This window comes from Indicator indicator, chromosome 13 (assembly GCF_027791375.1).
Source record: "Indicator indicator isolate 239-I01 chromosome 13, UM_Iind_1.1, whole genome shotgun sequence".
NCBI lineage: Eukaryota > Metazoa > Chordata > Aves > Piciformes > Indicatoridae > Indicator > Indicator indicator.
Genome location: NC_072022.1, coordinates 3,987,089 through 4,008,597, shown reverse-complemented (window position 1 = coordinate 4,008,597; position 21,509 = coordinate 3,987,089). Strand labels below are relative to the sequence as shown.

General features: G+C 43.4%; 1 protein-coding gene across 1 annotated transcript in view; it reads left to right on the top strand.

Moving 5' to 3' along the window:
• The first annotated feature begins 5,987 nt into the window (after nucleotides 1-5,987).
• DOCK10 (dedicator of cytokinesis 10) overlaps nucleotides 5,988-21,509 on the top strand; it is a 127,150-nt gene continuing 111,628 nt past the window's right edge. The window contains exon 1 of the mRNA XM_054385942.1: nucleotides 5,988-6,152. Within this exon, the coding sequence (XP_054241917.1) occupies nucleotides 5,988-6,152 (165 nt within the window). The remainder of the gene's footprint in view (nucleotides 6,153-21,509) is intronic.

Here is a 21,509-nt window from a genome sequence, read left to right as displayed (position 1 = left end):
GGGAAGCCATGGGGCAGTAGCTGTTTTCTCTGCTGTGGCTTATTTGTTAAATCACACTTCAAAAGTGTGAATCCAGCCTTAGTTGGAACTTCTGGCAAAAGTTCTTCCCAAGGTTTATCTTACATTTTTTTATTTAACGTTGTGCCAGAGAAAGGATGAGTTTTTGGACCTCCAACTACATCTCCGCGTGTTTTATGGGATAATAAAAGGTCTTTTAAAACAAACAAGCAAACATTTGCTTTGTAAGTTGTTATTTTTCCTGGTGCAAAGTTAAATATTTGCTTTTCCTGTTACATTTTTTAAAACCACAGGAATGCCTTTAGCTGCTTCTTAGAGTATTTAGTTCTAGATTCAGAAGCTGCTGAAGTGTGTTCAAATAAAGAGGTTTTCTTCGCTGCCTAGAGTACATTTGTCCCATTTTACTTAATCTAAGACGAGAATAATCCCATGGCTCTCGCAGAGGCTGTAATTGTTGAAAGTACCTGTCAAAGTGAGGAATTCCTTGAAAATCAGCAGGGTGCTTCACCTGAGTTGGAAATAAGAATGTGACAACTATTTGCATGAAAGTCAAACTTATTTCACATTTTGTATAAAGATAATATTCTGATAACCCTCTTTAGGAGTTGAAGCTCCAGAGATATGGGTTGTAACTCGACTTCTGTCATTAGCCTGTTGTAAATCCTGAACTTCAGCCCTTTTTGTCACTTTCCCCCCTTATTTGTTAAATGGTTGCAGTATGTTGATGCTGTTAGTAAAAGGCTGCAGGATCTCACAGGGAAACCTCTGTATTCTGGCCATGTACAGTGTGGTAGTAATTAAGAGTACTTTGCATAACTTATATATAAGACAGCCATTGACATGAAAGAGAAAAACAATATGAGAAAAGGAGGGTTACTTTAGATGACCTTTAAAGGTTTCTTCCAACCCAAATCATTCTGTAGTGGGCATGGGCAGTCACAGCAGCTTGTTTCTGTGGTTATCAGACTATTTTTTTCCCCATATCTATATGTGATGGTTTCCATTTTCAGCAGGTCAAGAAGCAGCAGAGCTGTAAGAATATATTTTGCAGCCTGAGCTCCTGTGTGCTTGCCAGTGGCCCAGTAGCCCTGTGTCTGCTGTGGCTCAGCCCTTGCTGGGCTTACCTGTTCTGGGTACATTTACCTAGATGCCAGAGCATAAGGGTGCTGTCAGAGCAGGCACAAGTTCTTGTAGCCTGCTCTATCCCTGTGTGCTGCATCTAGCTCAGCACTGCACGGGGAGACTTCAGGTGGTCACTTACTGCTTTTAAAGGCAAGTCTGTTCAGTTGGCCTTCACTTAAACCATGCAGTGTTTCAAAAAGTTGGATAGAAACAGCAGTCCTCATCCGGCACCCTTCCTTTCCTGGCTGTGGTGGAGAACAGCTGAATCCTTTTTTAAAGGGTTTGGCTAGTGCAGTTATGTGGGAGAGTTTTAATGTAAAGAGAGGATTTTATAAATCCAGTAATTTAATCGGTGTTACTTGTTGTACCGAGCAAGTCTTTCATGTGCTTTGTCTTTCATGTTCTACTCCCTAGAGGGTGCCACACACTCACTTTCTGCAGTGTTCTTCACTTTGGAGCCAGGTGACATTATAGTGGGTTTGTGGCAATGCTGGGAACACAGAATCCTAGGCTTCTTTTGGTTGGAAGGGACCTTAAAGGCCATCTAGTCCAAACCACTTGCAGTGAGCAGGAACATTATCTACTACATCAGGTCACTTCACAGCCCTATCCAACCTGACTTGGAATGTTACCTGGAATAGGGCATCTACCACCTCTTTGGGCAACCTGGGACAGTGTTTCACCACCTTCAGTGTTAAAAAAAAAAAAAGTCTTTCTTCTATGTAGTCTAAATCTCCTCTCTTTCAGGTTAAACCATCGCCGCTTGTCCCATCACATCAGATGCTGCTAAAAAGTCTGTCCCCATGTTTCTGATAGGCACCTTTATCTACTGAAAAGCCACAGGAAGGTCTCCCCAGAACCTTCTCTTCTCCATGCTGAACAACCCCAACTCTCTGAGCCTGTGCTCACAGCAGAAAGGTTCCAGCCCTTAAATCATTCTTGTGGCCTCCTGGTTCCACTCCAACAGCCTTATGTCTTTCTTATACTATTGACTCCAGAGCTGGACACAGCTCCTGAACGTTATGCTAGTGTGTTACTTGTTGCTTAAGGTATAAGGAAGAGAAAAGAGGTGATTGATTTAAACCCCTCTCATCTAGTTATAACCAGGTACTACTAACTGGGCAGTTTGGTTAGGGATTGTTTGTGTCAGCCAAGGGTAGCTTCATTGAAAGAAAATGCAGCTGTAGATCTATGTTTAGAACTGAGTGACAGCCCCCAGCCATATTGCTTGTGTATTTTGGGGAGCTGCTCATCATCTGTACCAGGATGATGTATATGGATAGTAACTCCAGTACAATAGCCTTGGAAAGCTGCAAAACTTGCTCTGCTCTTCCTAAGAAGACAAGTCGTGCTTTAAAGTCAGGGAGGTTGCAGGGATGTCTGGGTGCAGAAGAGCTCATGAGCTCATCCCAGTGCTCAGTCTGTGTGTTCCAATACATCACCTGGACCAGAACCATGGATTCAAATGATAGAGAGAAAGGAAAATTAACAGAGTAAAGCAAGCTGGGTGAAGGAAGCAAACTTAATGTGGTGTGCGAAAGAGATACGAAATGGGAGTGGTAGAAAATGTTTTGTAGTATCTTTAGAAAAATCTTGCAGCAGGAAGACAAACAGCTCAGTACTTGGCAGGTGAGGAGTTTATACTCTGTGGTAGACACAGTTTAGCTCTTCAGGCCCTGGCTGTCCATTTGGAGAGCTTCCTGTGGAAGCTGAGGCTGGCTGACGAATGACTATTAGCTTGAGGATCTACATGCCTTTGAACTCCACATAGTTATCACATACTTTATAAAACATGGCAAGTGTGACCCACTTCTGTTCTTGCAATTCTTCGTTGCTGCTCAGACCCAATCCTTGCAGCTACCAAGATGTCACCAAAGTCATCTGGGCTAAAACAGCCATCTGGCCTCTCCGATTTTTTTTTTCTTTTTTTTTTTTTTTTCATTGAGGTACCTTTAGTGTCCTGCTTCCCAGCCTGTTCCTGTAAACCACGTTGGTGTTACACTCAGCAGAGCTGAAAGAAGTGGTGGTTAAGGCTGGAGTGAGTGTGGGTGGCGGATGGCTTCCAGCGTGGCTATTCCTTAGCCCTGCACTGTTGCCAAAGCCTTCGTAATGCGGAATTAAGGAGCTGCTTGCACAAAGGAGTATTTTGCTTCCCAGGGGGTTTCACTGAATTCAGTTTCTGGATTAAAGTGCTAATTAACACAAAATGTTGCTGATGCTTCACTGTAAGAGTAACCAAAGCTACCGGTGGTGTATGAGCATAATGTGTGCTAATGAGATGCGACATTTGAACAACAAAGCTGTTGATACTGTCTGCGTGTCCAGGCAATTTTAAGGGGCTGGGAGGTTTCCTTTCCAGGGATAGCTCGTGCTTCTGTGAGATCTCCTGAAAACAGAAGGGGCTTTTAGCTCTTCAGTGGTTTCTGTTCCCCTGAGCATTATGTTTGTTCAGTTCTTGATTTTTGCCCAAGGTCTGGAGGCTACTTTTAGCTAGCTCTGGCTTCTTAGTTTCCTTGTTTTTGGACTGAGTGTCGTTTTTCTCTCCTAAGAGATGAAGTGCCAACATTATGTCATTCCTCCTTGTATCTAATAATAGCTTAATCCACAAATAATTGTAATGAAGTCACTTGGGCCACTGGCAGAGAATAGTTTGATCCAAAGACCACTGAAGTGAATGGGATTCTTCACTGAGAGGGAAGCTTTGGATGGAGCCCTGGGGTGCTATTCCATGTGTGTGTGTATGCAGCAGTTGTTGGCCTGTGCCATGGAAACTGGATCTGATAAAAATCTCTGCCAGGTCTCCCAGCTGAGCACTGGTGAGGAGAACATGATGCTGTACAGACAGGAGATGCGTTGGCAGCCCCCAAGGTAGCAGAGCAGTTGCCATAACAGCCAGCTGCAGACATTATCCAGGCCTGTATTGCTGCTGCTGGAGTACGAATGTGGGTCTCCCAGTTGCCAAGTGTATCTTTGGTGTGCCCAAGGTGCCAGTCATGGTTCTGGAGGAGGCAGGGGAGTGATGGAAATGTAAGGGATATCAGGAACAATGGGTGGCATCAGATCCAACCATGCTGCTGTGCTGTTATAATCGTGTTAGAGAAGTCAAAGTGGTTAATTAATCATGACACAAGGACCTTATGTGTGGTGTGCCAGGGATAGTCATGGACATTGTGTAGGCATGTGGGGTCTGTGCCCAGTAAGATCTGAGGAGAAAGAGCTGGCAAGGTGCAATGAGAGAGCTGCAGGTGAGTTTCTACAGTGCCTGCTGGGGGTGCTAACTGTGTTTGTATGCACTCAAAGCAGCTTCCCCTGAAGAAACACAGGCAAGAAGCAATGGTAATGATTTTGTTGAGCACAAAAGTTAAGGATTTAGCTCCTCTAGCAAATGCTTTAATTAAAATTATGATGTCTTTTACACGTCACTGAACAATTAAATCCTAATCAAGCCCAGAAGTATTTTCAAGGAATGTTTTCAGTTCCATTCCTGATGGAGATTGTGTGGAGCAGTGTTATTTACAAAGATCTCATTAACAGACATTTTAGGGTTGCTTGTGCCCCTGTGGGAACTGATGATAACTCTTAAGGCTGTCATTAGAAATGAAAGCCCTGTGATGCAAGGCAAATACAGTTTTGGGTGCACACATAATAAGGTTACACATATTAGCTTAAAAGCAGCCTCTTTGGAAACTCTCCTGGAAATTCTTAGTTTTCCTAACGTGTAAGAGAAATCCATTTTCCGTGGCTATTTTTAGTGCTAACTTCCTTTCAAGTGCTATTATCTTACACTCTGGACCATCAGCACTCACTGGGTTTCCAGGTCACCCATGTGATTGCTGAGCATCCATCCCTGCCTGCTCCTGGAATGATTTGTCAGGCAGGAGTCAGGGAAGTGAGTTGTGACTTCTGGCTGCTGGCGGCTGCCTCTCCCTGCCTGGATTCCAACTGATGGAGCACTGAAGCACTTCCTTCTTACCCTCCTCAGAAGGCTGCTGGTGTTTGATTCCATGTGAGACCCTGCCAGTAGAGACCCTTCTCAGCTGGTCTGCCACATCAATGTAAAGCTGTACTCCTCTGAAGGCAGGTGCGTGTGGGAACACACAACAACTGCTCTGTTGAAAGGCTTTTGGAGCTGCATGCTGCTGTTTCTCATGGAGCCCCAGCTATTTTAGCACGAGCTGGGTGAAGCAGGCCAGATTTCTGCGTGGTTTTTACCACTTGTTACATTTACAACTCAAATGAGCTTGCTGTGCTGCAGGAAACTGCATGAAGTGAAATGATTCCAGCCCAAATCCCTCAGTGAGCTTTTTTTTTTTTTTTCTGTGGCAAAACACCCTAAGGTGAAGTGTTTTAAACCCATCAGCGTTGATAATGAGAACTAATAACTTTCCAGATGTTGGTACTTTTGCTGCCTATGACTTTTTTTTTCAGCGGGTATTGAAATGGATGCTGCCAGTTGTTGCAGATGCTGTGTGTGTGTTTAATGAACAGCTGGCTCTTCTGATCTCGGAATTTTAATACTTTCAGTTCCACACAGCTGGAATCAGAGGAGGCGGCAGAGTGTAGGAGAGAGGGAGCACATTTCCTCATGTGAATTCAGAAGCAGAGAGGGGAGGGGGGAGAGAGAAAAGCATCGTAATATTGCGTGTGTTTCAGTTTCAGCGGATCAAATCTTTCCTCTGCCTGCATCCAGGCGATTTGGTTGCGATCAGATGATCCGAGCTGAAGGAAGGGATTGGAGAGCGAGCTGGCTGCAGCTGCACTGTAGGCTGTTTTCAGGGACAAGGAGCCACTGTTTTTCCAACACAGCATAAACATAGAAGTTATTTTCTAGGCTTCAGGATGCAGATATGGGTTGTGCTGCCAGCATTGTTCTGCTCCAAGCCTTTCGTTCTGTGGTACAGAGGAACTGTCCACATATCTGCAGGCGACGGCGGCGAGAGGAGTTGTCACATGAAATTCTGCCACTGGATAGCGATGAGGAAATGAGCAGACCCAGGACTCTCATCATAATGGTATGGAATACTTTAATTGGCAGAGAGTGGTGACAGAATGGTTATACAGATATTGGATGATTGTTTTTTCTTTTAACTCTGTAGAGAAAGGGCACTGACAGGCTGTTCATCACTGTGGGTTAGTTGCTGGTAGATTTGCTGTCTCTGTTGCCAAACAAATCTGAAATGTTACTTTATAGGTGAAGCTGACAGCTACACACAAGCTCTCTGTAAAGTAAATGGTCTGTTATTTGATTGTTGATAATGTTTTGATGCTACTTGTGAGATAAGCAGCGCTGGAGCTGTAGTGTGGTTATGTTTTATTTCAGACTAGGAATTCCAAAGAGCAGATAGCTGAGGAAATGTTTACTGAGTCTGTTCATCCCCAAAACAAAACCAAAGCCAAGTGAAACAAACCAAAAAGCCTTAACTTTCACCCAGGATGCAGTTGGAATTTATATTAAGTTTATAGGCAGATAAAGCTTCATTTATCCTTGCTGCAAACTGTTAGCACCAGTGAAATGTTTGCTGGATCACTGCTTTCTGGTTAGTGAGTTCTTAAGGGGGGGCTTGAAAGGCACTTGGTCAGCAAGGGTCATGTTCTTCCTCAAGTCAAATGCTTTATTTTTTTGTGTGGTGGGAACATAATAAGCACTATGGATTTATCAAGAATAAGTGGTGGGATTGTTCCTCACTACAAATGAGTGTTTCAGAACAAGGAATACATTTACTGCTCAGTTACTGCTCCTCTTTGCTAAATACATGTGTGGTGTTTCCAGACCCTGAGGTGATAATAATTTATCACATGATAAAAATATCACCAAGACATTGCAAATAGTGTTTTTTCCAGTTGGCATGGCACTTGTGTGGTGCCACATTTGAGTGGTAAAAATTGGGTCTTAATATAAAATATGTTATGGTGAGGTCTAAAGCATATCTCCCTGATAGTCCCTTGTATCACACGGGGGAGTAACTTAGTTGTAAGTGGGCGATGATACCATTAGAACATTTAACATCTGTCATGAGACATAGTGGTGGTTTGAATAAACCATTGCTGCCATTGGGAGGTGTGTGGTGCAGTCATGGCAACTCCAGCAGTTGTGACCCAGTCCAAACCTTGCTGTATGTGTCAGCTGAGGGTGTTACCTAGTGGCTAGTGGTCATCAGGAGGAGGAGGAGGGATTTCATCGCTGTGAAGCTGATGTTTAAGCTTCTCTTGCTTTTAAGTCCAGTATCTCTAAAACAATCTCTTGGGGTTTTTGTTTGTTTTTCTTGTTTGTTTCTTTTGGGTTTTGTTTTTTTTTTTTTTTTTTCCCACTTAATGGTTAAATAAATGACCTCAAGAACATTTAAAGAAATAAACATCCCCTTCCTGGCAGTGAATTCAAGTATAATGAAATGAGAAGGGTCTGGAAGAAATTCCAGCATGTCTAAGTGTAATCATGTATTCAACTTTCTTCAGTCCTTGAAGAAAAGGTCTTGAGTGTCATGGCAGCAAACTATGTGCCAACCTCCCTGTACCCAGAGGCAGTTACCAGCAGCTCGAGTTGCAGTTCTTTGAGTTGTAAATCCTAGGAGAGAAGGGCCCCAAGAGGTACAGGAAAGATCCCTGGGCTCTTGGAGAGGTGAGACCACAGTGTGGGAAGAGCAGTGGAAACTGTCCACTACCTTGCAGAGCTGGGGATACCTGGTGGAGAGGTGATCAAGTCATCTGTTACCTGCTACTAAATGTGGGCTTTCAAGGATCCTTCACAGTCTGAAACACATCTACCCATTGTAACTATGGGGGCTTTATGTATCCTACAGCAACAGTTAGTGCGCTGATGGTTGTCCTGTCCAAAGGCTGCCCTGTCCCAGGAGATCTGTGTGTTTTCTCTCCCTTTGAGATGAGAAGAATGAGTGGTTCAGTCCTGTCCTGAGGGTGGTGTAGGTGCAGGCAGGTATTCAGAAGAGGGCTATTGGGCAGGGGATGGCTTAGGAAAAGGGTCAGCCCTCACACATCTTTCTTTCTATTCTAGATGCATATTATTACTGTGCCTTTTCATTTAGAAGAAATTAGTTGTATAACTATCTAAAACAATTTGCAACTGAGCTTTGCCAGTTAGGCTTGGTAATGATGTTGAAACCAAGGTGAGTTGAGAAGAAAGTGGCAGAAATGGTTGGTCCCACTTTCACCTGAATTCACTTGCAAGACCAGCATGGGCTGGAGGCTACCTCACCTTCATACTGTGAGGTATGTTACATGTTACTGTCCTAAGAGGTGATGATTTTTCCCCTTGGTCTGTTGTAGATCATTAAAGTTTATGTCTGGATAGCAGAGTGAAGACAGATGTCTATGTAGACAAACAGAAGAGTACTTTAGTTCACAGTGTCACTGTGCAGATTGTCCAGGTGCTGGAAGCTAAACTGAGCCCACTGAGATTCCTGAGTTTTCATGTCTGAGAGCAGTTAGTGATTGGAGTGCCCAGAGAAGAGTGCTCAGGAAATCCCAAAATGCAGAACATCTGAAATACACTGACGTGAGGCTGCAGTCACCAGTAGCTGTGGGTTCCTGCCAACTGAAGATCAGGCATTCTATCTTTCCTTGCCTTCAGATGCAATGATCCTCCTCTTTGTAGCTGATGTGCCACTGGCTGTAGGCTCCTTACTGAGGGTGTTAATTTTCAGCATTGAATTCAGGAGATAAATAGGTTATGCTGTTTTCTCAAATGTCTCTTATAAGTCCCCAGGCTCTCCTGCATGTTCTTTGCAGTTTGCCTGTCCCTTGGGAAGCAAAAGTAAAATCTCCATATTTCCTTGATACAAAAAGCAGTCCTGAGGCAGGGAGAACAGCAACCTACCCTAAAATACCTCCACTAGGTATACAGCTCCACAGATGTGCCCCATTTTTCTCTTGTTAATCTATGAAGAGAAACATCCTCATACAATGTTCTTCAGTGTTCTTCAGTGCTTTTGCCAGTGGCTTTCCAAGCAGAACATGCTGTGGGGGCACTCCAGGAGAAAAGAAAGGGAAGAGACCCGAGTACAGCTTCCCAGCTATTGCTTAATGACCACCTATTAATGACTGTATGAAACCTTCAGGCATCACAGCAGGGATTTCTAACAGTCTTGTCCTTGCAGGAAGTCAAGATGAAGCCTTCATTCACAGAAATTTTGCCAATTTAGAAATCTAAGCTTTTCCATGGGCCAGACAGATTAATAAGCAGCTCTATGCCTCGGCTGGACCCATAGAGCAGGGAAAGATGTTAAAAAGAACACTGGAAATTCTCTTTCAGTGGCTATTGTATGTCATCTTCTCTTTGGCACAATGCAGAGAGTTGCCAGGGGTGTGCAAAATAAATACCCAAACAATCTCTTAACTAGATGTATGGGTCAAATCATCGTCTTCAGTGGCTCTGCATTTAATAGACTGTCTTGTTTTCTGTACCTTTGAGAGTATATCTGTTTTGGTTGAGATAAGAGTATGTTTTCAAAAGAAGTCCATGAGATGGTGAGGTTTGATATATGAAAACCCTGTATTGAGAGAATGCAAATGACTGTATGTGCTGTTTCTTCAAGAAAAGGGAGAAAGATGCCTGAAGGAAGACACTTTAGTTCATGGGGTTATGTGAAGTTGTTTGGTATTTGAAGTGGGGGCACTAACATTTAGGATGATGCTTTGCATTTGTGACTTGAAAAGAAGATGAGCTTTATCTGGTAGGTCACTCTTTTTGTTTGTTTTTTTTTTTAATGTGATTTATTATGAACAGTGGCAGCTGAGATTTGTATGGAAGATAAGAGCAAAGCATGATGTTTAAGGAGATCATCCTCTTGTCCACACACTCTGTTCCCCCTCAGTAACTAGCTACACAAAAACATGGTGAAATGTTTTGGAATAAAATACTGTTAACTCCAACTGATGTTTTAGTTTGAGCACAGCAACAGCAAGGTGACAATGCTACTCTCTTTATTCAGTTTTTCATCTCTGAAAAGAGACAGCTTGCAGGGGTTTTATCTCCTCTTTCCAGTTACAGAAGTAAGAAAGGTTTGGGTCACAACAACTTTATCAACACTCCAGGCTTGGGGAAGAGTCACTGGGAAGCTGCCTAGTAGAAAAGAACCTGGGAGTGTTGGTTGAAAGCTGGCTGAAGATGAGCCAGCATGTGCCCAGGTGGCCAAGAAACCAGGAGCATCCTGGCCTGTATCAGGAATAGTGTAGCCAGCAGGACCAGGGCAGTGATTACCCCTCTGTACTCAGCACTGGTGAGGCTGCACTATACGAATACTGTGTTCAGTTTTGGGGCCCTCACTCCAAGAAGGACATTGAGATGCTGGAATGTGTCCAAAGAAGGGCGATGAAGCTGGTGAAGGGTCTGGAGTACAAGTCTTATGAGGAGTGACTGAGAGACCTGGAGATGTTTAGCCTGGAGAGAAAGAGGCTGGAGGAAGCTCTACAACTACCTGAAGAGATTGGAGCAAGGTGGGGGCTGGTCTCTTCTCCCAGGTGACAAGCAATAGGATAAGAATATGGCCTCATGCTGTGCCAGGAGAGGTTTAGGTTAGGCATTAGGAAATACGTCTTCCCCAAAAGAGTTGTCAAGCCCTGGCAGAGGCTGCCAGGGAAATGGTGGAGTCCCCATCCCTGGAGGGATTTAAAAGACATGTAAATGTGGTGTTGAGGGACATGGTTTAGTGGTAACTTGACAGCGCTGGGTCAACAGTTCTAATTGATGATCTGAAAGATCTCTTCCAACCAAAACAACTCTGTGATTCTATAACCCCCCCTGTGGCCAAGTTGCAGGATGGCTGCTTAGTTTGTAACTGAAGTTTTTGCCTTCTAAAAGCAGTGAAAATAATAAAAGCAGGGGTTGGAGATTTTTTTTTTTCATCATCTAATAATGAAGTTCACCTCCAGAATTGTGTTTCTTAAGTATTGTTGCACAATTTGAGTTAATTTTGTTTTCTAGTTTAAGTAACTCAATGCACTCATCTTCTCATTTTCATGCATTACCCATTAAAAATGTGTACATTGTGCATGCTAAGAGCTATCAGTAGATAACAAGCAAGAATTTCAGGATCTCTGATTTGCAGCTTGCAGGTTTTGTCGGTGGGAATGTGTCTGTGGGTGCCCAAATGCAGAGGACTTTCAGCAGCTTTTAGAGGCCAGCTCTAGGAAGAGAAACAAGCTGGCTGTCTTCCTCTGATGTCCTTGGAAAGCCCAGACTAGCCAGGGCTCTACAGTTCAACAGAAATATTCAAAACATCCCTATCTTGCAGCTCAACTCAGAAGATTCAAGTGTGTAATAAGACATTTTTAAGCAACAATAAACATATGTGGTGGTGTGGACAAAAAGTTCCCTGTGAGCCAGCAACGTGCCCTTATGGTCAAGAAGGTCAATGGTCTCCTGGGGTGCATTAAGCAGAATCCAGACAGCAGATCAGGAGGTTCTTCTTTCCCCTCTGCTCTGCCCTAATGAGTCCAATTCTGCAGTACTGTGTCCAGTTACGTGCTCCTCAATTTAAGAGGCAGGGCACTACTGGAGAGAGTTCAGTGGAGGCTACAAAGTTTGCGAGGGGATGGGAGCATCTCTGCAATGAGGAAGGACTGAGAGACCTGGGGTTGTGTAGTCTGGAGAAGACCGAGAGGGGATCTTATCAATAGTTAAAGGGTGGGAGTCAAGAGGATGGACCAAACTCTTTTCAGTGGTGCCCAGTGACAGGACGAGGGACATCAGGCACAAACTGGAACCCAGGAGGGTTATGAGGAAAAACTTCTTTCCTGGGAGGGTGCTGAAGGACTGGACCAGACTGGCCAGAGAGGTTGTGGAGTCTCCTTCTCTGGAAAGATTCCAAACTCACGTGGACATTGTCAACCTGCTCTGGGTGACCTCACTTTAGCAGGGGAGCTGGACTAGATGATTTGCAGAGGTTCTTTCCAATCCCCACTGTGCTGGGATTCTATGATACGTAGCTTTATTTGACCTTAACCAATTTCTGCCTTGGCGCTTGACCCCAGTAGGAACAGAAACAGGGCAATGTTTGAATAAATGAATAACACTAGAGTGTGAAGAGGAAGTGTAGTAAGTGGTGCACAAAATATTTTCACTGGTTCAGGCAGCAGCTATGACTCTGGATGTAGTTTTGTAATTAGAAGAGAATGAGCCCAAGATGTGGGTCTGTTTTCATATTGCAGAGTGTTGCAGTCACATTTAAACTATGCATATTGTTGAAAATGAGGTGGCTTTCAAACCAGCTTTTTTTCACTGAGCAAATCTTCTCCATCTGACTTTAGTACTCTGAGCATTTTGTTTTGCTTTCACTTCTTATTAGTGTTGCAGCAGCATGTGTAGTGTGACAGTATGTGGAATGAAATCATTATCAATCTGTTAACCAATTTCTTATGACAGCTTATGAAGAACATGGACTCAAACCAATGAAAACATCCTCCTACATAAGAGGACTTAATTTCTTTCTTTATTTTTCAAGAGCAGCAAGCTATTTCTTTAAGCAAGTTATTTATATAAAAGTTGGACCAGATGATCCTTTGCCTTCCAACCTGGTATTCTGTGGTTTGATTTTTAAGCAATGTATACCTGAAGGGGCACAGAGAAGCCTCTGTAAGCAATGGTCCTTGGGAGTGCTTTGTGAAGACTTTGTGGTTTTATGCATTTGACTAAAACCACTCTTTAAGATGCATATGCAAAATGCTTCTCAGAAGAGGAGAAAATTGACCTGTAAAAAGGCAAAGTAGCTTGGTTAAATCTAAGAAGGCAAAGAGAAAAAACAAATATTTACAAAAAACCCAATACCCCCCACCCCCAAATACTTAAGTTTTTCAGGCTGTGGCCATCAGCAGCCCAATAAGCACATTTATAACCAGATGTAGGCACTCATGCTCAGTTTGTTTGCAGTTCTCCTCAGCTCTAGCTTTGCTGGGCTGTACCAAATGCCAGTTTTCCATGGTTCCCTCAATCATTTTGCTTCTTGGACCTTCCTCTTTTGTTTTTGTGTCCAAGTGTTCCAGTCCCACAGAGGAAGGTGGGAGAGTTAAGAGGAAAATCCCAACGACCTCACTGCTCTGGGGTTTTGGAGCTGCGTGAGCTACGGTTGTAGGAATCTTAAGTTACTCACATGCTGTCATGTCCTCAGACACCAAACCAGACATGACTGCAGATCTTGCATTTCTGTTTATCTGCTTTCCTGTGTTTATCACAGTATGAAATACTTGAACAAATGATAAGGAAAAGATAAACCTTGGGCAAGAATAAAGAGATGAACATAGATTTAAATGCCAAATGCTAGGCACTGCATGAACTATCTGAAATATCCACAATAATATCTTTGAAGTTCTGGAGACTTCAAGAAGATGCTTTGAAATATGTTTCTTGTTCTGAAACACAGAACTTGGTAGAGGTGTTTTGGTCAAGGTTGTCAGTAGACAGTGTAATGTTGGATGGAAATATGAAACATTTATATCTATCTATATATATGTATGTATTTGTGATCAGCAGCTTCTAGGTCTGTTTTCAGAGATGTTCTCTGGTATTTATGTCCATCTTCAGCATCTTATGTCCTCTCATGCTGCTCAAGCTCAATTCCAGGAGCACATCTCCATGAGTGGTAGTTGCTGTCTATCACTCACTGGAGACCGTTCAGAACAGTGCAAACAGAATCTCAGCATGGGGGGGGGGGGGGGGGGGGGGAGGGGGGGGGGGAGGGGTTGGAAGTGACCTCTGGAGATCTAGTCCCATCCCCATGCTAAAGCAGAGTCACCCAGAGCAGGTTGCCCAGGATCACAATGTCCAGATGGTTTTGGAATCTCTCCATAGAAGGAACCTCTCTGGCTATCCTGGTCCAGGCTCAAGCACTCTCACAGGAAAGAAGTTTTCCCTCATATTTAGATGGAACCTGCTGGGTTCCAGTTTGTGCTCATTACCCCTTGTCCTGTTGCTGGGCACCACTGAAGAGAGTCTGGCCCCGTCCTCTTGACCCTCACTCTTTAGCTATTCATAAGGTCCTCTCTCAGTCTTCTCCAGGCTAAACAGGCCCAGGTCTCTCAGCCTTTCCTTGGCAGAGAGATGCTCCAGTCTCCTCAGAATCTTCATAGCCTCCACTGGACTCTCTCCAGTAGTTCCTTGTGTCTCGTGAACTGGGAAACCCAGAACTGGACCCAGTCAGTACTCCAGGTGTGGCCTCACTAGGGCAGAGTATGAACTAGAAGGATGCAGAAATCCAGCTGATTTGCTTTGTGCTCCACTGCATCCTGGGTGTTTGTACGGTGTCACCAGTGTGTGCGTGGCTGCAGCATCCACAGCTGGGGCAGCCAGGGCAGCTGGAGAGGCTCAGGCTGGGTGGTGGCAGCATCGTTTGATGTGTGCATGCTGCTGTTGGCCCAAGGCTCTGGTAGTCTGGTTCTGTTCTGCTGAGTATGGTGAGCTACAGCTGCCTCAAGAGCAGTGTAAAGGACTAGCAAGTTAAAGTCATGCTTTAAGAGAATGGTGCCATTCCTCAGCCCTTCCTCTCACTGACATTATCTCACTGCTGGCTGCAGCACTGAGAGCTGGGCTGGGCTGGGCTGGGCTGTGTTTTCCTGCTGCTGTAGCTACAGAATCCTCCCAAGTAGAGCTGAGCTGGACTTAAATGCATTTAGCTCAGTCCAGAGTCCATTTCAGGCCTTGGCTACAAACATGGGGGATATTGATTTAGCTTGGAAATAACTGTGACCTGTAAGAGTTCAGTAAGTGGGGAAGAGAGCTGTAAAGAACTTGGGGCCTTGTGAGAATGCTGGCCAGCCCAAAGTGCTGCCAAAATAAGAGCTGCTGGGAGAGGCGGGGTGGGGAGGAGACCTGTTTGTGGAAAAGGCAGTGTGTGACAGAGGAGAAGTTCAGTGATGAGAGAAGCCAAGTGGAAAATGCCATTTCTTCTCATTTGAAATTCATTAGGCACACTGCTGTTAAATTTCAGCATGGTTTGATTTTTGAGGACAAGCCACCACTGCTTTATGTTGACACACTGAGATATTCTGGTACTACTTTTTATCTCCCTTCTTCCTCGTATCAAAAGCTTTGGGATTTTTTGAGTAATACGTCTTTCTACAGATGTTACTCCTTCTTCGACTGCCCTTCTTCCACCCCTTCCTTCCCGAAGTGGAAAACATCTTCTGTTTTGACTTCAGGATAAATTCAATCAATCCATTCCCCTCCTGGGGGGGCTGCAGATCTGAATGGAGTGTGAGAGAGCTGTTTGTGATGTTTCTTCACTTCCATGAATTTTCTTCTTTACAACTGTCATCTTAATGTACTTGGTCTAAACCTGGTTTAAATAGATCAGAATTCCAGATCAGCACATTTCAGAAAAAAGCCTTGTGCAGTTTCATTGCTCATGAGAGATGAAGAGATCTATGTGAGTCTTTATCTCCACACTTCATTCTCTTCCATCTATGAGAATCATTTGGTTTTAATGCATGTGGAAGATGTTTGTTGCTCCATAACCTCTCTGGCCAGCAAAATGGGGTGGCATGGCATGGTGCAGAGGGAGCCATTTCACTTAAGAGCAGCTGCTGAACCCTTCCACCCTCAGAAAAATGAATTGAGATACTGGGAGTGCAGCAAGCAGGGTGATTACTAGTGGTTTATAACCCAGTGTGGCCAGCACTGGTGATCTCTGCCTTCTCTGTGCACCCCAGGGGAATTGCCACCTGACTTCTAAAAACTCTCAAGAGATTCTGACTTCTAGAAGACATTTCCTGAGTCACAAGCTTTTGATGAAAGACATCACCACTTCATGACTCTTAGATGACTATAGCAAATGTGCAGGTGAATCCATATCCAGACTCAGTTCCAGGTCATGATACCTTGTGTAGCTTGAGAGGAACTGAATAACCACAGGCAGGTGGTTTTGATGGTCATTTAACCAAAGAAAGGTTAGCAAAGGGCAGAACACAGGATTTAATTTCAGAAGCTAAACATTTCAGCGAATTGGAGCCTGCCAGCTACTACCAACTGGCAGCTCTGCTCTTGTGAGTGAAATAAGAAATTAGTTCTTTGCCAAAGTACTCAAGTAACTGAACTCTTGTTCACAGCATTACTGTGGTGTCAGGAGGACAGAAACAGGCATGGTGTCTTCTTTGGAGTGTTTGGAGCTAAGGGAGATGGAGTGTCTAGGAAACAATGAACAGTTCCTGCTCTTTTAGCTTGTGAATCCTTTCCTTGAATAATTAATCCTTCCAGCCTGAATTAGTGCCTGGAATGAGCAGTGCTATGGTGGAGAAAGAATGAGTATTCAGCCCCAAAAAGCATGTTACATGAATACTTCAGGATGTTTTGGGTGGGAAGACTGATACCAGCTTGGGGTGTTGTTTTAAGTGTAGTCCAGCTGAAGCTGGCTCGAAGCATGGACCATGGTCTCCTGTGCTGAGGTGTGTTAGCTGTACATACGTGCACACGTTCCCAGTTAGAAAGAAACAGAATCCTTTGTTGTTCTGGGTCTCAGTTATTTCAGTTCTGCCAGGATTCGTATATTAAATTTGGGGAACTCTGTAAGTAAATACATATTACAGAAATGAACATTTTCATCCTGTTAATTTGATGCCTCTTCAGAACAAAATGTAATGTTCTGTCTAAACAGAAGGAATTTGTGTGCAGTGTCTTACTTCTGCAATTGCAGTCTGTTAATAATTATTGCCAATTTGTGGTTAGCTTAAAACAGAATAGATTCTGCATGTGTGGTTTTTGATGAAAAAAATAGCCATTGTGGTGTTTGTCAGGCTTGTTTCTGCCTTAGGGATCACTCCAAATGCAGGGTATGGAACCAACTGAATTGAACGCTTCAGGCCTTTGGTGTTTGTTTTTCCTCCCTTCTCATCTGTCAGCTGCTGTGCTCATTTTCTTTCCATTAGTATTGATACGTGTTGGGAGATGAGATGGCCAGAATCAATTCTTGGTTATACATGGAGAGGGCTGGAACACCTCTCCTGTGAACACAGGTTGAGTTGGGGTTATTCATCACGGAGAAGATTTCAGGGAGGCCTCCTAGCAGCCTTCCAGCGTTTTAAGGGGGCCTGCAGAATAGTTGGAGAGGGACTTGTTACAAAGGCATGTAGTGATAGGACGAGGAGTAATGGCTTCAAATTGCAAGAAGCTGGATTTAGGAAGAAATTTTTCCCTTTGAGGGTGATGAGGCACTGGAGCAGGTTGCCCAGAGACATTGCAGATGCTCTAAGGCTGGAAGTGTTCAAAGCAAGGTTGAATGGGGCTTTGAGCAACCTGGTCTATTATGAGGTGTCCCTGCTCATGTCAGGAAGGTTGGAACTAGATAATCTTTAAGGTTCCTTCCAACCCAAACCATTCTGTGATTCCATGTGTGCATCCATCAGAATAAGGGTTTGAGTTACTGAAGTAAAATGAATCAAAAGTGTAATTCTGTGCTGTTTCTGTGTTTCTCTGCAAAAGAAATCATGAAGTTAAGAGTGGAAAATGTGTGTGTCCTTGCTGGATCAGTCAGTGGTTAGCTGTGAAACTGGCAAGTTGGGAGTTGAACATCATGTCACCAATCACTTGTAACTTTCAGTGTGGTGTTACCTTAATGTTTTCCACAGGTTGTGACTTAGATGCTAAAATTAGCTCTTTCAGAGAGTAAGCCTGACCAGAGAAGAGATTAATTACTGAAATGTAGGTTCCTGGAACCAGCTGCTCCACTGTCCTTTTGGAGATGTTTCCTCTGTGAATAAATCCTGTGCAAACACACATTGAAGCTATCTCCATAGGCCATCTGATCTTAATGGGATTACAGAGAAGGACAAATTCTTGGGAGAAATGGAGCTTGGAATTGAGCCTATTATTTTTTCTACTTGTGGGTACTTGTGGCTTGATCTTTCTTTTCAGTGCCTTAGCTCTTTCCGTGTCTTTAACCCATTCTCCCACATGCTTGAGGAGCCTTTTCTCATCTCCCTAGAGCTCCCTGGAAAAAGCAGCCAGCACTGAGCATCCATCCAGCTGCCTGTTCAGTCTCTCTACCAGCCAGCTGGCTCTTGTGCATGGATTTGCTTATTCAGACTGTGACTCTGGTTTGGCTTCTGCAGTGCTTGAGTTCCTCTGGCTATTGACCACCATTAGCTCTGGTTTGAAGAGAGGGCACTGCCCTTGAGGAGGTGCAGTCATCCAAGCAGTTATCTAAAAGCTTCTCAGTTATCAGCAATGTCCAATTCCTTTGGCTTTACAACCTTGCAGTTGGGTCCTTTTTATCTTTTAACTGGCCTGTTATGGAGGAAGCCAAGTCCCTCGTGGGCTGCCTGCTCCCAAGTGTTGGACATGTCTTTCAGATCAGTGTGAAGAGCAGATCTTTGGAAGATACAGGGAAAGTAATTTCAACCTTTAATCTGGTATATCCTGTAGGAAACGTTTGCTGTTTCTATGCAGACTTTCAATGAACAGCAATAGGGCAAGAGAAAAACATCTAGATTTGTGCCAGGAGAGGTTGGACATTAGGAACAATTTCTTCCCTAAAGGGTTGTCAAACCCCAGAACAGGCTGCCCCAGGATGTGGTGGAACCCCCATCCCTGGAGGGATTTTAAAGCCTTGTAGTTGTGGTGCTAAGGCACGTGATTTAGTGGTGACCTGGCAGTGCTGGCTTAGTGGTTGGACTTGATGATCTTAAAGATCTCTTCCAAACAAAATGATTCCCTGAATGCATTTTCCAATACTTAAGGTACTTCATGTATTTTGTTCTTCCTGATGTAACTGATTCTCCCTGGTGACCATTTGCCCCTTGTAGCACCTGGTTTTGTTTCTGCTAACAGTGTAGCAAAGATACCATTTAGGGAAAGACTCATGATGGGAGTGTTTGTACATCCATCTCCTGCTTTTGTTCAGAATCCCCTCGAGCAAGCAGCTCTGACAGAGAGTCAAACACTTGTGTAAATACTAAACGTTTTAGCAGAGCATATGGAAATGTAGAGAAAACTCCTGGACATGGTTTGAACTGAAGAACTGGTTGGGAATAATAGAAATGTTCACTGACACATCCTTAATTTTGCTGTTTATATAAAAGATAAAAATGAATCCAAGCCTGGAATTGCACCAATGTGTTTTTGTCTTACTTCTCCGCATCTAATTGAAACTGTAAATATCAGTAAAGAAAATGTAATTCTGAAGTGTTTTCACTAGATAAAAAAAATCCGATTCTTGAAGAATGCACCGAAAAGGACCTGCCCAAGTGAGCTGTTGGAGAGATGAGTTGACATAAAACTTTGTAACAGTTTCCTCTGTTTTAAGCTGCCAGAAGCTCTCGCACATACCAAGTGGGTGCTGGTTTTCCCTTTTTTTTGATCTTTTTCAATGAAATCAAAGGCAATTTGAAGTTACATGAGCCTGAAGAAAGAATCTAGATTGTTGGCTTTTTATAAAATGCATTCAAAAGACAACTGTGTTTCTTGGAAATACTTTCACAAAAGGATTTGCTCCTTGAGCCAGACCGTGTCTGCGGTGTTCCAGGCAGAACAAGGAGCTGAGTGGGGAGGAACTGCGGCAAACTCTGCTTTATTTCCCATCCACAGCCTTTCCTGGCACTTTTTTGTGCCTGGCTGTGGTGTGTCTTTGTAAGCAATCAGAATTTAACCTCTTAGCTCCTGATTTCCTGACCAATGAATTTGTATCCAGCTCAAGTGGTGCTTCATAAAAATCAGAGTCAGGATTTTCCAGCTCTTTCTACAATAAGAGGGAATTTTCTGTACTTTCCAGAATTGCCAAGTTAAAAAACTCCCAGAATTTCCAATCTTAAAAAACAAACCAAAGAAAATCAAACCCCAACCAACAAAACCCCCAAAACAAACCAACAAAAAACACCAAAAACTAGCCAACCAAACAAAACAAAACTAAAAACCCACATAATTTCCAAGTTAAAAAACCCCTTGTGGTACAGTCAGGTTGTCAATGACCAGTTTAGGTTTTGATAAAGCAAGGATGAAGGTGCAAGGGCTTGTTTGCCTGTTGGCTACAAAGAAAAAGATGTGGGAGTGGGGAGTGACACCAGGGCAGGAATACTGGCTTAAGCTCATCCTGTTGAAGTAAACCATCTGGGGAAGGTGAAGGAAGTGGGATTACTATGTTTCAGCTCCCTCTCTTACTGCGGCTGGGACCTGGAAGCTTGGAGCAGCTTTGCTGTGTTGAGAATGACATTGTTTTGGTCCTGCTTTCCAGCCTGCTGAAAAATCAGAAATTACTTTTGCTTTTTAATCTGTTGTTGGATAGCAGAGTTCTGTAGCAGCTTCTTGGGAGGGCTTTCGTATGTTGTGCAATTCAAACCAGATTTACAGGAACTGGAAAATCACAAATCAAATTATAACTCTCAGTTAGGATTAGCAGGTTTTAATTGAGAAATTAAATGCAAAACCTGGAAAGGGGAAACAGTTCTCTGGGTGCACAGAGTGAGGAACACCCTGTCAGGTGTTGGCACTACAGCTTGGACTATGCTGTTCTGCTTTCTGTGTTCTAAGAGATCAGTGCAAGACCAGGAATGCTAAAGAAATTCTTTTTCTTTTTTTTCCACACACCAAACTTAATGAAAATCTGACCTGCAGGGTTTAAATTTCATTCTTTTTCTTTTTCCCTAGAATAATCCTGCTTATGGGGTTTTGAAAATAGTGTGCTTTTTCTATCTTTCAAAAATGCCATTATTTAGCTTTCAGCAATGGGATCCAGATGATGAAGTATTGCATGCAGTTGCTTTCTTAGTCTTTTAAGATGTCCACAGGCCCTAGAAGAGAGTGTACAGGAATATGTAACCTTGAATATACGTTACAAGTATGTGATACCCAACACAATAATGGTCATACAGTCACTCTGCAGAGGTGTGGGAGAAGGGAGTGTATTTCAGTACTTGGGGAAAAAAAAAAAAAACAATGAAGAGGATCCCAGGGTATTTTATATCAATATGATTGCATTGCAGATGTTGATTGTGACCTTGAGTAAATGAGCGAGTAGCCTGACCTCCTTTTGCTTCAGTTATTCTGCCTGGAAAATGGGGTGAAAATGTGGATTCTCTTGACAAAGTAGATGTCTGATCTGAGCTTTTCCTGGTAAAGAAAAGTAGTTTCTGCAATGTAGGATAGAGATGAATAGCAAATAATGGAATTACAGTCAGAAAAGCCTGCAGCAGAAGCCAAAATAACAGCATCATCGATGTGTCTGGAGATAGTACATTTATCACTGTGGTTTGTGATTAAGCACCGATTCCAGCCCAAGCAGATGAAAACTAAATGTTGATGTTTGACTGAAATATCCCAATGGATCCAACCAAAAAAGACGTTTGGGTAATTGTGCTTTGCTTTTGTGCTTAACAGCAGGACAGTGTGGCTAATGGGAAGTTTCTTCTCCCAAACTCTTTGCTGATGTAAGGAGCAA